Source organism: Scomber scombrus, chromosome 14, assembly GCF_963691925.1.
Source record: "Scomber scombrus chromosome 14, fScoSco1.1, whole genome shotgun sequence".
Taxonomy (NCBI): domain Eukaryota; kingdom Metazoa; phylum Chordata; class Actinopteri; order Scombriformes; family Scombridae; genus Scomber; species Scomber scombrus.
Window position 1 is genome coordinate 29,024,676 of NC_084983.1, and position 16,268 is coordinate 29,040,943.

The 16,268-nt window shown below is 45.7% G+C and overlaps 2 protein-coding genes and 1 pseudogene across 2 annotated transcripts; all 3 read left to right on the top strand.

The window, feature by feature from the left end:
- Nucleotides 1-230: 230 nt before the first annotated feature.
- Nucleotides 231-1,082, top strand: LOC133993596 (odorant receptor 131-2-like). The gene has a single exon (XM_062432586.1). The coding sequence runs from the start codon at nt 342-344 to the stop codon at nt 1,080-1,082; it is 741 nt and encodes a 246-aa protein (XP_062288570.1). The 5' UTR covers nt 231-341.
- Nucleotides 1,083-5,818: 4,736 nt separating this feature from the next.
- On the top strand, nt 5,819-6,670 carry LOC133993597 (odorant receptor 131-2-like). The gene has a single exon (XM_062432587.1). It carries the CDS (start codon nt 5,930-5,932, stop codon nt 6,668-6,670), a length of 741 nt encoding a protein of 246 aa, XP_062288571.1. The 5' UTR covers nt 5,819-5,929.
- Nucleotides 6,671-9,509: 2,839 nt separating this feature from the next.
- On the top strand, nt 9,510-11,236 carry LOC133993600 (uncharacterized; annotated as a pseudogene).
- Nucleotides 11,237-16,268: the final 5,032 nt, after the last annotated feature.

Sequence of the window (16,268 nt, forward strand, 5' to 3'; positions counted from 1 at the left end):
TCTGACCTCCTGACTTCACTGCTCAACACTGATGGATAATTTGCGCTTCTACACTCAACAGGTGTTTGTGCTGATGGGTCATTTTTAACTGCTTTATGCCTTTTTTCTTCACATATTCTGTAATGTTGTCTTTGCTGCAGCCCAAGACCAATATCACTGCTGGTCTGCAATATCAAACATCACAGGAGGTAATGATGTTTGGCATGTTATCTATGGGATCAAGCTGCTCTTTTCTTTACATTAACAGTGTTTTGCTGTTCACCCTGAGGAGTAAGCAGGTGTTTTGTGAGACATCTCGTTACATCCTGCTGTACAACTTGCTCTTTGCAGACACTGCTCACATGGCAACATCAGTTCTGCTTTACTTACTGGCTGCCTTACGGATAAAACTGACATATTCTGTATGCAGTGCTCTCATCTTACTCTCGAATTTCACAGAGACAATCTCCCCTCTAATGCTGGCTGTGATGTCACTTGAGAGATATGTGGCTGTATGTTATCCACTGAGGCATGCTACTGTCTTCAACATGAGGAGCACAGGCATAGCCATTGCAGTGGTGTGGGCTTTCAGTTTTATCCACATTGTCATTCGTGGTTTTATGTTGTTATATTTGTTCACAGAACTCTCCCTGATGCAGATGGGTGACTTTTGCTCTAAAGAGGCCATTTTTTTTGCACCAATGTTTAATGATTTTGAAGAAGTGTATGCCAGCACTCTGTTTCTGTCAATAGGTGTGGTAATCATCGGCTCCTACATTGGTGTAGCACTCGTAGCCAGGTCTGTCTCAAAAGACAAAACCTCGGCCAGAAAGGCTCTTCAGACTCTCCTGCTTCACATGATTCAGCTAATCCTGATTCTCACCTCCACCTTCACCTCTACCATCATCAGAGCCATTATTAGAACAATGGGGAGATTGGCCCTCACACGTATTTACAATGCATGCTTTGTGTGCTTGAATATCCTTCCAAGGTGTCTGAGTGCTCTCATTTATGGTCTCAGGGATCAAACTATCAGAGCGGCCCTCATGCAGAATCTGTGCTGTCAGTGCAGATGTTCAGTTTTATTCAGCAAGAACCAGTGAGAACATTTAACAAACCCTAATTTCTGTAAGTGAAGCCATACTGTATGATGAACGTCTTGTCTTGTCACTGCATATTGAATCACCTTCATCAGATGAATTCAGTTTATATATTTTATACTTTTTTTTGAGTGATTGGAAGACTAGACAAATGCAATATAAATGCAGTCCATTTATCATTTTACCTTTCTTTCAATACTTTGTAATATTATGTTTGTAAAATACATTAAAGTACATATAATTGACATTTCAATCCCCAAAATGTGTCACTGGTTAATTTATATTATCACTTATGTTTGTGCCCTAGTATTGACAGGTTTACAGGTTGTGCAATATGTATTGAAGCTTTAAAGGCAGATTATACGAGATTTGTTAGTAGGCTTGGGCAGAATCACAATACATTATGTAATTAGGATACAAAAAAGGTACCTGCATACCATTGAAGTTAAAGAGTTAGTAGGAAAAAAAGACATCAGATTACAGGTACACTTTATAAAAATGGGGACTATTAGCAGCATTTCAGTTTTACAATACATTTTAAAATAAAGAACCATATACTACCATACACCGTAAAAGTCCCAAACTGAAGCAGAGCAGGGATGAGAGGCAAAATAACTCACTCACAATAAAGATAAAGATAAAGATAGCCTTTATTGTCATTTCTCAAGTACATGTACATAAGAAACAAAATTGTGTTCCCTTAAACAAAAAGTGCAGTGCATTTAATAATAATAAATAAATAGTGAGGTAAAAATAGTTCATTAGGGATGCCGACAGTCAATGTGTGTGCCTCCTAAAGCGCGTATGTGCCAGGGGAATATTATCTTGTCAGTGGGGGTGGTAGTGGTAGGGGACACAGTGTGTTGACAGGTCTCACTGCCTGGGGGGAAGAAACTGTCACACTTACTGAATTTATGTTGGGAGAGCAGGGACAGTCGTTACTCACTGAGGCAGTCCCAAAGACTCACTCTATCTTTGACAGAACCAATTTCAGTTAAAAACCAGCATTGTGAGGACATTTCTGTGTTGTTAGGACATCACAACTTGTGGCCGGTCCTCACAACTTCAGAGGGTTGTTTGAGTTTTCAGACTTGGTTCAGCTTAGGGTAATGGTTAGGTTTAGGCATTTAGTTGTGATGGTTAAAGTTAGGGTAAGGGGCAAGGGAATTATTATGTCAATAAGTGTCCTCACCAGGGTATAAAGACAACATGTGTGTGTTTAGAGCTCAGCACCACCCACAGTCAGACAAACACACAGCTTAAATCTCAAGTCTCTTGTGTTGTTACCTCGCTCACCGCTTGAATTGATGTCATTCTGGTCCACCATTTTGAAGTCCATCTTAAAGCTCATAAGTCTGCTCGAAGGAGCATCTCTGAGGAGCCATGAGCAAGGATACACGAGAGCAGCCTTCACAGAAGTATTTTACTGGTTGACACAACACTTTACTGGAAAGCAGTTATTGATTGGATGCTGCAGCTGATAAGACTGATCTGACACATTACAACATCACTGAGTGGAGACAGCTTAATGAATTAACTCAAGTGTACCATTCCCAAGCTTTGTATTTTAAATGGTTTTTAATTCACCATCTGTTCATTGTGGGTCTGATCAATAAAACAACCATAAAAAAATCTTTCTTCACTTGTTGGAAAGATTTTTCTCTTCATGGTCTGTTATTTCCCATCCATAAATGTTCTGCTGCTTATCCAGGGTTGGGTCATGGTGGCATTAGGGCTGAGCAATAAAACCCAAACATCCTTCTCCCCAGCAACACTCATTAGCTCCTCCCAGGGGATCCCAAGGCGTTCCCAGGCCAGGAGAGATATATATAATCCCTCCAGTGTGTTCTGGGTGACGTACCTGGAACTCCTCTAAAGGAGGCGTCCAGGAGGATCCTGACCAGGTGCCCAAACCAGCAGCGGCTCTACTCCTAGCCTCCCCCGGATGTCTGACCCTATCTCTAAGGCTGAGCCCAGACACTCTCTGGAGGAAACTTATTTCAGCCACTTGTATCCATGATCTCATTGTTTTGGTCACTACCCAAAGCTGGTGACTATAGGTGAAAGTTGGGGCGTAGACTGACTGGTAAATTGAGAGCTTCACCTTCAAGCTCAGATCTTTCTTCACCAGGACGGTCCGGTACAACACCTGCATCACTGCAGGATGCCGCATTGATCCACCTGTCAAACTCACACTCCATCTTACCCTCACTCATGAATAAGACCTTAAGACACTTGAACTCCTTTTATTGGGACTGTAACTCCCTCCCAACCCTGAGGGGACAGTCCTCCTTTTTCTAGTAGACCACCATGGCCTCAGATTGGGAGGTGCTGACTCTCATCCTGACAGCTTCACAATCGGCTGCAAACCATCACAGTGACTGTTGGAGGTCCTGATGTGTTGAAGCCAGCAGAACCACATCATCCAGTGGCGGAACCACAGGGTGGCAACTCTGCGTTGTTTCTTGGGTTGTGCCCAACCACCGGGCCACATAGGTCAAGGCCCAGCTATCAGACACTTATCAGTGAGCTCCCCTCCCAGGCCTGGCTCTAGGAGAGTGCCCTGGTCTCCCTCTTCTGGGTGAGGTTTTCATGTCCCTTAAGTGTTTCTTCAATGGGGTCTATGAATCATTCTTAGTCTTGATTCTCACGTGGTATCAATTTGCCTTGGGAGACCCTACAAAGGGCTATTGCCCTGACAATACTGTTATCTATTTAACTTTTATTATGGATCATAATTAAAGTCAGGGAGAGTCTGTCTGTCAACAAGAAACACATTTATATTTGACACCATTTCCACTCTGAGACTGACAGTTCCTGAGTTTCAAGTTTGATATGCGTTACATCTAATCAGTGTTACCTGTAAGGTATGTATTACATCAGAGATCCTTTAATACATCCATGATCAGGAGATGAGGTTGTCAGGTGGTTCCTAACCCTCAATGATTGTTTCGACCCTCAACCACACCACCCTCCAATTGGTGGGTCACTGCCGCTGTCTTCCTGGTGTTCAGCTACTGTCCTCCCTCTTATGCCAGAGCCAACAGGAGAGTCTTTCTTCCTGTTCTCCCAACCTTTGAAGAGCAGTTTTCATCATCATATTTCAAACTGATTGAGCTGGGAATCCTTGACACCCCACTTCCACTGAGAACAGCCATGTTGTCCACCCTTGACAATCCTGGACCAGTTTCCCTCTCTGCCACTTCCTTGCAGCCCACCTTCCACTGGACTGTTACTTCCACCAGAATGACCACATGACGATGTCTGGTCTTCAGTCCATGTAATTGTAGGAAGGTTCCATCCAGGCGGCTCGTGTTCCAAGCTGAACAGCTTTAGCTCTTCTCCCCTCTTCATTAAGGCTTTGGTCTTCCTTTTGGATCAAGCTTCTCTTTTCCTTAGGAGTGGACTTTGGCCACTGCTGAGTTGCCAATGATGTCTCTGGTCTTGAGAGAACATTCTGCCTTGTTAATTGCAGCACTTGCAACCTGCGTCTGCCCAGCTCTTGTTCTTATTCTCACTTCTTGGATGGGTTGGTCTTGAGAGTCCTGGTATATTAAGGATAATCTATACTTAGCAACCTTGAACTACTCAGCAACGGAAGACAATGGGAGCAGGAGCTGTCCAGACCTTATGGAGAGCCTGATGTAAAGCTTGGGGGTATTCCCAGCCAGCCATCTACGAAGGTGCTTATTGAATTTCCTTTCCACTCCTTCAACAGTTAAATGTTATAGTCACTTCATACACAGTGAGAAGCCACATATGTCCTGGAAGCAGGCAATGTAGTATTGATGTCGCACAGGTAGGCCAGACTTATCAACTATCTTCAGCCAGTCTTCAGCTTGATGTTCTGTGCTGGAGATGCTGGATCCATATGCATTGGCACAGATGAGCAGACAACTGTAAGGTTGCCTTTTTTTTCTCCTTCGCTTTTTGCATTTTTGCAGATCTTTCCAAAATGTAATTTTGCTTCCTATGCCTCCCGCGTTAAAGTTGTTTATTTGAGCCTTCTCTGTGTATGTGTCACAATCCTGGCTGTTGCTGTTGATTCTTTCCTACTGAGTCTCTCATCCTTTTCCCCTCTTGGGAGACTCTGGGTATTGCTTGGTTGTCTGTTTTGTGGCTTGTTTGGTGACTTCTCATGAGTGCTGCATTAGGGGTTTCTGGCCTTGGAGAATTTTGAATACATTCATTTTTTAATAGATGTAGGCTTGACCAGGAGGAGAGGTCATCAGGTGGTTCCTTACCTTCAAAGTGTTACATTTGTGTTAACAGTGTCACATTTAGACAAATAGTTAGGGAGAATAATAGGGAAATGACATCACTCATTTCTATTATAATGACTAAGTTGATGTAATGGTGTCATGTGAAGTGAGTATGAGGAAACAGTATATATACTGCATGTTGCATGAAAAGACAGCTCCACACCAGCTCTTCCCTGGTGGAGACGAACATGGCCTCTGACCTCATGACTTCACTGCTCAACACTGATGGATAACTTGGGCTTCTACACTCAACAGGTGTTTGTGCTGATGGGTAATTTTTAACTGTTTTGTCTTTGCTTTGTATGTTATACAGTTTATTATTACAACTACAGCAAGCCAAAGAAGCCTTTTTTCTTCACATGTACTGTAATGTTGTCTTTGCTGCAGCCCAAGACCAATATCACTGCTGGTCTACAATATCTCACAGCACAGGATGTAATGATGTTTGGCATGTTGTCCATGGGATCAAGCTGCTCTTTTCTTTACATTAACAGTGTTTTGCTGTTCACCCTGAGGAGTAAGCAGGTGTTTTGTGAGACATCTCGTTACATCCTGCTGTACAACTTGCTCTTTGCAGACACTGCTTACATGGCAATATCAGATCTGCTTTACTTACTGGCATCTTTACGGATAAACCTGACATATTTACCATGTGGTCTCCTTATCTTACTCTCAAATTTCACAAATAACATCTCACCTCTCACCTTGGCTGTGATGTCACTTGAGAGATATGTGGCTGTATGTTATCCACTGAGGCATGCTACTGTCTTCAACATGAGAAGCACAGGCATAGCCATTGCAGTGGTGTGGGCCATCAGTTTAATTCACATCCTCATTCGAAGTTTTATGTTGTTATATTTTTTCACAGAACTCTCCCTGATGCAGATGGGTGAGTTTTGCTCTAAAGAGGCAATTTTTTTTTCACCAGTGTTTAATCACTTTGAAGAAGTGTATGCCAGCACTCTGTTTCTGTCAATAGGTGTGGTAATCATCGGCACCTACATTGGTGTAGCACTCGTAGCCAGGTCTGTCTCAAAAGACAAAACCTCGGCCAGAAAGGCTCTTCAGACTCTCCTGCTTCACATGATTCAGCTAATCCTGATTCTCACCTCCACCTTTACCTCTAACATCATCACAACCCTTGCTAGAATAGTGGGGAGATTGGCCCTTATGCGTATTTACAATGTATGCTTTGTGTGCTTGAATATCCTTCCAAGGTGTCTGAGTGCTCTCATTTATGGTCTCAGGGATCAAACTATCAGAGCGGCCCTCATGCAGAATCTGTGCTGTCAGTGCAGATCTTCAGTTGTATTCAGCAAGAGCCAGTGAGAAATTTAACAAACCCTAATTTTATGTTTGTTTTCTGACATATATTTCAAGTGATAATAATTGTAATACACAGCTGTGTTTACCAAGAGGTTTAGATAAAAAGAAATACATTAATGTCCCTAAATTCATTTTATAATACATTTGTACACATTTGTGTGTTGGTCTTGCCTTGTGAGTGCATATTAAGTCTGATTTACCATATACAGTCAATTGTTTATATATTTCATACTTACATATATATATATATTCATATGGTATATATTAACCTATTTCTTGTTCTCAAAATATTTTGTTGTGAACAAAACTTTGCACTACTAATATACAACATAGTATGTGGCAATAGATATTAGATATATAGAACTGAGCTGAACTTATTGATAAACTCATGTGGAAGATTAAAATGGCTTTCCTTTCTGTTAATGCTTTCTGGTATTATATTTGTACTTGTATCTGTACTTTGTACACAATAAAGTACTTATATATAATTTCCACCCCTAAAATGTGTCACTAGTTAATTTATTTGTACTGCAGTAAACAGAAATGTATCTCATGTTTGTGTCCTGATAATAACATTTCCCAGGTTGTGTAATTCATAATAAAGCTTTAAAAGCAGATTATGCAGGATTTATTGGCAGGCTTGGGAAGTAACATAACATATGCAACTGATTTATGTAATCAGTATATGAAAAAAGGTAAATGCATTCCATAGTTACAGATAAAAAACGGTTAATCAGATTACAGATACATTTAATAAAAATGGGGATCATTAGCAAGATGCATACATTTTAAAATAAAGAACAACATAGTACCATGCATGAATGGGTGAATGTGACTTGTAGTTTAAAAGCATTTTTAGAGGTTAGCAGACTAGAAAGGTGCTATACAGTGCTGTGAAAAAGTATTTGCCCTCTTACGGATTACCTATTTCTTTGCACATTTGGCACACTTAAATGTTCCAGATCATCAAACAAATTCTAATATCAGACAAAGACAACCCAAGTAAAAACAAAATGCAGTTTTTAAATGATGATTTCATTTATTAAGGGAAAAAACTATCCAAATCAACCTAGCCCTATGTGAAAAAGTAATTGCCCCCCCTTGTCAAATCATGAATTAACTGTGATTAACCAATTTTTTTGGAAAGCTGAGTTCAATTTCACTAGCCACACCCAGGCCTGATTACTTCCAGACCTGTACAATCAAGAAATCACTTAAATAGAACCTGTCTGACAACATGAAGTAGGCTAAAAGATCTCAAAAAGCCACACATCATGCCGCGATCTAAAGAAATCCAAGAACAGATGAGAAACAAAGTAATTGACATTTATCAGTCTGGAAAGGGTTACAAAGCCATTTCTAAGGCTTTGGGACTCCAGCGAACAACTGTGAGAGCCATTATCCACAAATGGAGAAAACATGGAACAGTGGCGAACCTTCCCAGGAGTGGCCGGCCTACCAAAATTACTCCAAGAGCGCATCAACGACTCATCCAGGAGGTCACAAAAGAATCCAGAACAACATCTAAAGAACTGCAGGCATCACTTGCCTCAGTTACGGTCAGTGTTTATGATTCTACCATAAGAAACAGACTGGGCAAAAATGGCATCCATGGTAGAGTTCCAAGGCGAAAACCACTGCTGACCAAAAAGAACACAAAGGCTCGTCTCACATTTTCCAAAAAACACCTGGATGATCCCCAAGACTTCTGGGAAAATATTCTGTGGACTGATGAGACAAAAGTGGAACTTTTTGGAAAGTGTGTGTCCAGTTACATCTGGCGCAAAACTAACACAGCATTTTATACAAAGAACATCATACCAACAGTCAAACATGGTGGTGGTAGTGTGATGGTCTGGGGCTGCTTTGCTGCTTCAGGGCCTGGACGACCTGCTGTGATTGACGGAACCATGAATTCTGCTCTCTATCAAAACATTTTGAAGGAGAATGTCCGGCTATCAGTTCGTGACTTGAAGCTCAAGCGCACTTGGGTTATGCAGCAGGACAATGATCCGAAGCACACCAGCAAGTCCACCTCTGAGTGGCTAAATAAAAACAAAATTAAGGTTTTTGGAGTGGCCTAGTCAAAGTCCGGACCTGAATCCAATCAAGATGTTGTGGCATGACCTTAAACGGGCTGTTCATGCTCGAAAACCCTCCAATGTGGCTGAATTAAAGCAGTTCTGCAAAGAAGAATGGGCAAAAGTTCCTACACAGCGATGTGAAAGACTCATTGCTAGTTATTGCAAACGCTTGATTGCAGTTGTTGCAGCAAAGGGTGGCACAACCAGTTATTAAGTTAAGGGGGCAATTACTTTTTCACATTGGTGATATAGGTTTTGAATAATTATTTACTTTAAATAAGTGGAATGATCATTTAAAAGCTGCATTTTATGTTCACTCTCATTGTCTTTTTCTTAAATTAAAGTTTCTTTGATGATCTGAAACATGTAAGTGTGACAAAAAAGCAAAAACAGAAGAAATTTGGTAGGGGGCAAATACTTTTTCACAGCACTGTATATCGTGCAGTCCATTTACCATTTAAGCGCAGCTAGATCCTTGCTGCAACTAGACATTGTTCTTGTACAACATTTAGAATTTTTAAACAATAGAACCATAAAAAACTTTCTTTATTCATTAGAAAAAGTATTCTCTTCATGATCTGGTAGATCCCTTGTTAACTTTTATTATGGATAAAATTAATAAAATCAATTTTAAAAAAGGCAGGGAGAGTCTGTCTGTCAGCAGAACCACATTTTAAACACATTTATTTTGAAATTGATAAATAACATGAATACATCATCAGCACTGCATCTGCGTGGTTTGGAGAAGAGAATAAGAAATGTGCCAAAGGGCCTCACTGAAGAAACCAAAGGGAGGTGAGAATCCACAACACCAAGCTGATTATGTAGAGACTCAAAAAGCTGATGGAGTTGGCCTGGATGCATGTCACGCCAACAAGTTGAGATCAATGGTGCTGAGAAGAGGATAGGTGGATGACAAGTTCCGGTTTAGCGCTGCAGGTGCAACCACCCAAACCATCTATGAGAAGTCTGTTAAGAGCTTAGGCAAAGTGTTTGACAGCACCCTAAGGGATGTAGCTTCCATGCAGTCAACCTGCACTGAGTTGGATTGCTGGCTGAAGTCAGTGGACCGGCCTGGCCTGCTAGGGAAGTATAGATCATGACTGTATCAGCATGGCATTCTTTCTAGAACTTTGTTACCACTCCTCGTTTATGAAGTGGTGATCTCAACAGTTGAGACCATAGAGAGGAAAGTTGGCGGACATCTTAGGCGATGGCTGGGACTTCCAAAGAGCCAGAGCAGCATTGTACTCCATGGACAGTGCAACAAACTACAACTGCCACCCAAGTCCTTGGAAGAGGAGTCCAAAGTGAAGAGAACCAGATAGGTTATGCATTACAGAGGCTCCATTCATCCAAACATGACCAAAGCTGGGATTCAAGTGAAGACAAGTAGGAAGTGGAGGGCAGAGGAGGCTGTTCAGCAAAAAGAGTCACGACTGCATCACAGCAGGCTTATAGGAGTGGTAATGAGAGGCAGGGCTGGATTGAGATCCTTTGCAACTCCCCACCACCGAAGGGAAGGAAAGGCGTTGCTTAGTCCAGAAAGAGGTGAGAGCAACAGCTGAGGAGGGGAGATTGTGCAGGACAGTGGGAATGAGGCAACAGGGGGTGTGGACACGATGGGAGAACACAATTGAGAGGCGGGTGACCTGGGTCGAGCTGTGGGACGCTGAACCACAGCAGACCAAGGTTTTTATCCAGACGTGTATGATGTGCTCCCCAGCCTGTCAAATCTACACCTGTGGGGCAAAGTGGAGCCATCAGCATGTCACTGTGCTCCAAGCATGAGACACTGGAGCACAATCTGAGCAACTGCTCAAAAGCAATGGGGGAGGGACAATACAGATGGAGGGTTAGCCATCACCACCATCAGAGCTGGGGGACAGCCAAGACCCACTGCAAAACCATGTGCAGCCATTCTGGCCTCTGCGAGGGACTGGCAGCTGTTGGTGGACCTTGACTGGCAATTGAATTTTCCAAATCATATTGTGACCACCACCTTGAGACCAGACATTCTCCCATCCAAGTCCAACAAACAAGTCGTTCTATTAGAGCTGACAGTACTTTCAGAAGACTGCTTAGAAGAGGCCTTTGAAAGGAAATTCATAAAATACGAGGTACTGGTCAGTGGGTGTCAACAAACCTGGTAGAGAGCAAGGTGTCTACCAGTAGAGGTCGGATGAAGGGGTTTTGCAGCCCGATTCCTGTCCAGAGGCTTCTGTTTGCTGGGCATCGAAGGAGCAAGGAAGGGAAGAGCCATCCACAATATACAACCAAAGTGGCAGAGAAAGCCTCAAGATGGTTGTGGCTCAAAAGAGGAGAACCACGGGGAGCAAAGAAGCTTGCTGGCAATCTAGATACAAGCTGGGGTCTGATCAGCCTCAGCTGGGTTGCCTGGAGGAGGGCGTATGATGTTGAAAGAAGGGAAACATCCGATGTAGCAGCCCTTGGTCTCATGAAAAACAAGGCAGAGAGTCTCTGATGGATTCAACTTTTTAATTTCATTCAGCACCGTGAAACTAAACAAAGCACAAATACAAGCCATACAAATATGAAACAGTACTCTACATAATTAATAAAAGCAATACAAAACACATCGTATTCAATACAGTTAAATAAATAAAAAACCAACAACACAAAAAACCTTATGCATTCACCTTTCTAATTAACTAAATAAGGCCTGTACAAAATAGCCATCAACGGCAAATCACAGATTTCATTTATTCAAAGACGGTAATTTACATACCTCGCTCTTTTAACCAAGTGTACAAACTCAGACACTGGTCAACTTCACAGGTAACAGGCGGTTGCTGGGTTTACTACTCGGGACCAATCAGTCCGCTAAAGCTGCAAAATACAGAGATTTTTGCTAAATGGTGAGCACGAACGATGCAATGTACAAACAAACAAAATACCAGAGCTTACAACGTACTGTGCTACACCATGAGGAAACGCAGGTTGAATGACTGGGACGCCTAACAGCAACATGACATTTCAATGAGGAGAGACCAGAGAATGAAGTAAAATAATGTTTATTATGCAGATGATATTAATGATTAGGTATTGTCAAAGTCTTTGGCGCTTGGACTCTGCAGGGAGAATTTTTGAATCGAAGGACGTAAATCCTGAGCATCAGCATGATAGATCCTCCCATGGTGACCAGACACTGGTAGTGGTTGATGACTTCGATCAATCAATCTTGGGCCAAATCACAACAAAGTCATCATGAGGCTGAAACTGATCAGCTGATGAGGTTGAAGTGTTGCATTGAGGAATCTGAAGATTGGGTGGTGATGAGGAGGTGGTGGGTTGCACAAAACAGCATCAAGAGAGCACCTGAGCAGAGAAGGAGAACATTTAAGAAGACAGCTGCAATATGATAGGCTGACAACGAATGTGTGTCACTGTGCTATTGGTTAGACTTGACCAGGTGATGTGAACAGCTGTGTCACGGATCAGACAGATGACCAGAGGACCACAATTGCGTCACACAAGAATGTTTATTGAATTTTCAGGGAAAGGGAAGTTGGAAGTGAGTGAGGGTTCCATTGGTGAAGGGGTACCAGGGTTACAGGAGTTCCAGTGGTCCGTCCAACGTGCTGTGTGTGTGTCCCCCCCAGTGGCAATGATGCATCCAAGGGAGCCGGTGGTGGGTTGTGCAGAAGTCCTGGTGGGGGGAACACAAACACAACAGCACGATGAAAGAAGGCAGAAGTACAGTTCAAGGAGAATCCAAAATCGTAGTGCAAGGCAGAAGGCTGGTCAGAATTACCGGGGTAGAAGAGTAGTCAGGAGTCGAGAAGGCAGGTCTAGTTTTCCGGGGCAGAAGAGTCGTCAGGATACAGGCAGGTCCGGGGTCACAAAGCAGGAATCAGATGAAGTGCGAGCAAACAGGTTCAGACTGTGGGCTTTGCAGACGATCTGACAAAGTAGAGCTGTAAGAAGAGGCTTTAAATACTGGGAGAGGTTAATGGGTGATGCAGCGCAGCTGGCAGAGTAATCAGAGCAGAGGAGGGAAGAGACAGGTGGGACTAGTTAGGGTGAGTAGAGAAAGCGGTGAGCAGAGTGGCAGATAATGGGAACCAATTAGGAAGTAAACCGGTGGAGTGAGAGGGCTCATGACAGAACCCTCCACCCAAGGGACGGCCCCAGAAGTCCCAAACGCAACATCACGCCGGGCGGGAGGAGGGGAGCCGGCGGAGGGTTAGAACTCTGAACGGTCCGAGTGAGCGCCCTCATCCTCCGAGGAAGCTGGAGGCTCGTGGTCGGGGACAGGGCCCAAGACTGGGTCAGGGTCAGGTACAGGACAAGAGGCCGAGCGGGTAGGACGGCCAGGGGCCCCTCTGAGACGGCCCCTACGGATCACTGGCTGCGGGACAGGGTCAGGGTCAGGCACAGGACGGGACGCCGGGCGGGTAGGACGGTCAGGAACCCCTCTGGGGCACCCCCTCCGGATTGCAGGCTGATCAGGATGCCGTTGGTGGAAGCTGGTGATGAGGGTCCGATCCACAATCCGACCAGCCGGCACCCAGGTCCTTTCCTCAGGTCCATAGCCCTCCCAGTCAACGAGGTACTGGAGGCCCCTACCTCTCCGTCTGGACCGAAGCAGGCGGCGGACGGTGTATACTGGACCACCATTGACAAGGCGTGGAGGAGGAGGGGGTGCAGCAGGAACCAGCGGACTCTCATGAATGGGCTTAATCTTTGACACATGGAAAGTTGGGTGCACCCTCATGGAATTGGGCAGTTGGAGCCGGACAGCAGTTGGGCTGATCACCCTCTTGATGGGGAATGGACCAAGGAACCTGGGCGCCAGCTTTCGTGACTCCACCTTGAGCAGCAGGTCCTTGGATGACAACCACACTCTTTGGCCCACATGGTAGGTGGGTGCAGGGATTCTCCGACGGTTGGCCCCGGTAGTGTAGCTGGCAACGGATTTGAGGAGTGTGGCTCGGCTTGTGACTGGTGCGACGACATCGACGGGCAAAAGCAAGTGCAGATGGGCAGGTAACCTCCCCTTCCTCGCTGGCGAGTAGAGGAGGCTGGTATCCATAGACACATTGGAAGGGGGACATACCGATGGCAGAGCTGGTCAGAGAATTGTGTGCGTACTCCACCCATGGCAATTGCTGTGACCAGGAGTGGGGGTTGCGGGACGACATGCATCGCAGTGCCTTCTCAAGCTCCTGATTTGTCCGCTCTGACTGCCCATTGGATTGGGGATGGAATCCAGAAGTCAGACTGACTGTGGCTCCCAGCAGGCGGCAGAACTCCTTCCAAAAGGCAGAGGAGAATTGTGGGCCACGATCAGAAACTACATCCTTGGGCAGACCGTGGATGCGGAAGACCTGTTCTAGGACCACCTGGGCGGTCTCCTTGGCGGTTGGGAGCTTGGGGAGAGGAACGAAGTGTGCCATCTTGCTGAATCTGTCGACTATGGTGAGAATGACAGTCATGCCACTGGAAGGGGGCAGGCCCATGACAAAGTCAAGGGAGATGTGAGACCAGGGACGTGTGGGCACAGGCAGAGGCTGCAGCAATCCGGCTGGGGGCTGGCAGGCCGACTTGTTTTGGCTGCAGATGGGACAGGCTTGGACGAATTCCCGTACATCCTTTTTCAGAGAGGGCCACCAGAATCTCTGGTCGAGCAGGTCGTAAGTGCGGTTGGAGCCAGGGTGACAAGCTAGGAGGGAGTTGTCCCCATTGAATGACCTGGGACCTGAGATCTTCGGGAACAAAGAGGCGGTCAACTGGACAAGTGCTGGGACCTGGCTGGTTACGAAGAGCTTCCAGCACCCGTTCCTCGACATCCCAGGTCAGAGCTGCTACGATGCAGGGACTGGGCAGAATCGACACAGGATCCTTGGGAGTGTCACCTTTCTGGAATTGGCGGGAGAGGGCGTCTGGCTTGGTGTTGCGTGATCCAGGCCGGTATGACAGAGTGAAGTTAAACCGCGTGAAGAAGAGGGCCCAGCGGGACTGCCTGGAGTTCAACCATTTGGCCGTGCGGATGTACTCCAAGTTTTTATGATCAGTCCAAACGAGGAATGGGACGGTGGCCCCCTCCAGCCAGTGACGCCACTCCTCCAGGACAAGCTTTACAGCTAGCAGCTCTCGGTTCCCTATGTCGTAATTGCACTCAGAGGGGGACAACCGACGTGAGAAAAATGCACAGGGATGGAGCTTCTTATCCTCCGCAGCCCACTGGGAAATCACAGCACCAACTCCCACATCAGAGGCATCCACCTCCACGATGAATTGCCGGTCCACATCAGGCATCTGGAGGATGGGAGCGGAGGTGAACCTTGCCTTGAGGATACCGAAGGCTTTGTCGGCTGCTGGGGTCCAGGTGAAGGGTTGCTTGGTGCTGGTTAGAGCAGTCAGAGGGGCGGCAAGGGTACTGTAGTTCCTGACAAACTTTCTATAGAAGTTAGCAAACCCCAAGAACTGCTGCAGCTTCTTTCTGTTCTCCGGAACTGGCCATGAACTGACTGCTGACACCTTGGCTGGATCCATTTGGATACTTCCCTCTGCCACAATGTACCCCAGGAAGGCCACCGTCTTGACGTGAAACTCACATTTCTCCGCCTTGACACAGAGGGAATTCTCCAGGAGACGACGAAGGACTTGCTGGACATGACGGGTGTGGTCAGACAGGCTTCTGGAGAAGATCAAGATGTCATCCAGGTAAATGAAGACAAATTGGTTTAACATGTCCCGCAGCACGTCGTTCACAAGAGCCTGGAACACAGCAGGAGCATTGGTGAGGCCAAAGGGCATAACCAGATACTCGTAGTGGCCTGTTGGTGTATTGAATGCGGTCTTCCATTCATCCCCCTCCCAGATCCGCACTAGGTGGTATGCGTTTCTGAGATCCAATTTGGTAAAGACTGTGGCTCCCTGGAGCAACTCAAAGGCAGAGGTGAGCAGAGGCAGAGGGTAACGGTTCTTAACCGTGATGTCGTTGAGCCCCCTGTAATCGATGCAGGGGCGAAGGGATCCGTCTTTCTTCCCCACAAAGAAGAAGCCAGCACCAGCAGGAGATGAAGATGGACGGATTAACCCTGCAGACAGAGAGTCATTGATGTAGTCCTCCATGGACTGTCTCTCAGGAGCAGACAATCAATAGAGACGGGCCTTGGGAGGAGCTGTTCCAGGGAGGAGGTCGATGGCACAGTCGTACGGCCGGTGAGGGGGCAGCCATGTGGCTCTTGCCTTGTTGAACACTTCTCTGAGACCGTGGTAGCATTCCGGGACATTGGCAAGGTCTGGAGCAGAGTTGGTGGGTACTGGCCGTGGGGGTAAGGCGGCAGCAAGCAGGCAGGTTCGATGGCAGTCTTCTCCCCACTCCCTGATCTCCCCGGTCACCCAGTCGAGGTGAGGGTTGTGCCGGCGGAGCCATGGGTAACCCAGGATGAGGGGCTGGCCCGGAAAGTGGAGCAGGTGAAACTGGATGGTTTCTTGATGGTTTCCGGACAGGCTCATTGAGACAGGGGCCGTGACATGAGTGACTG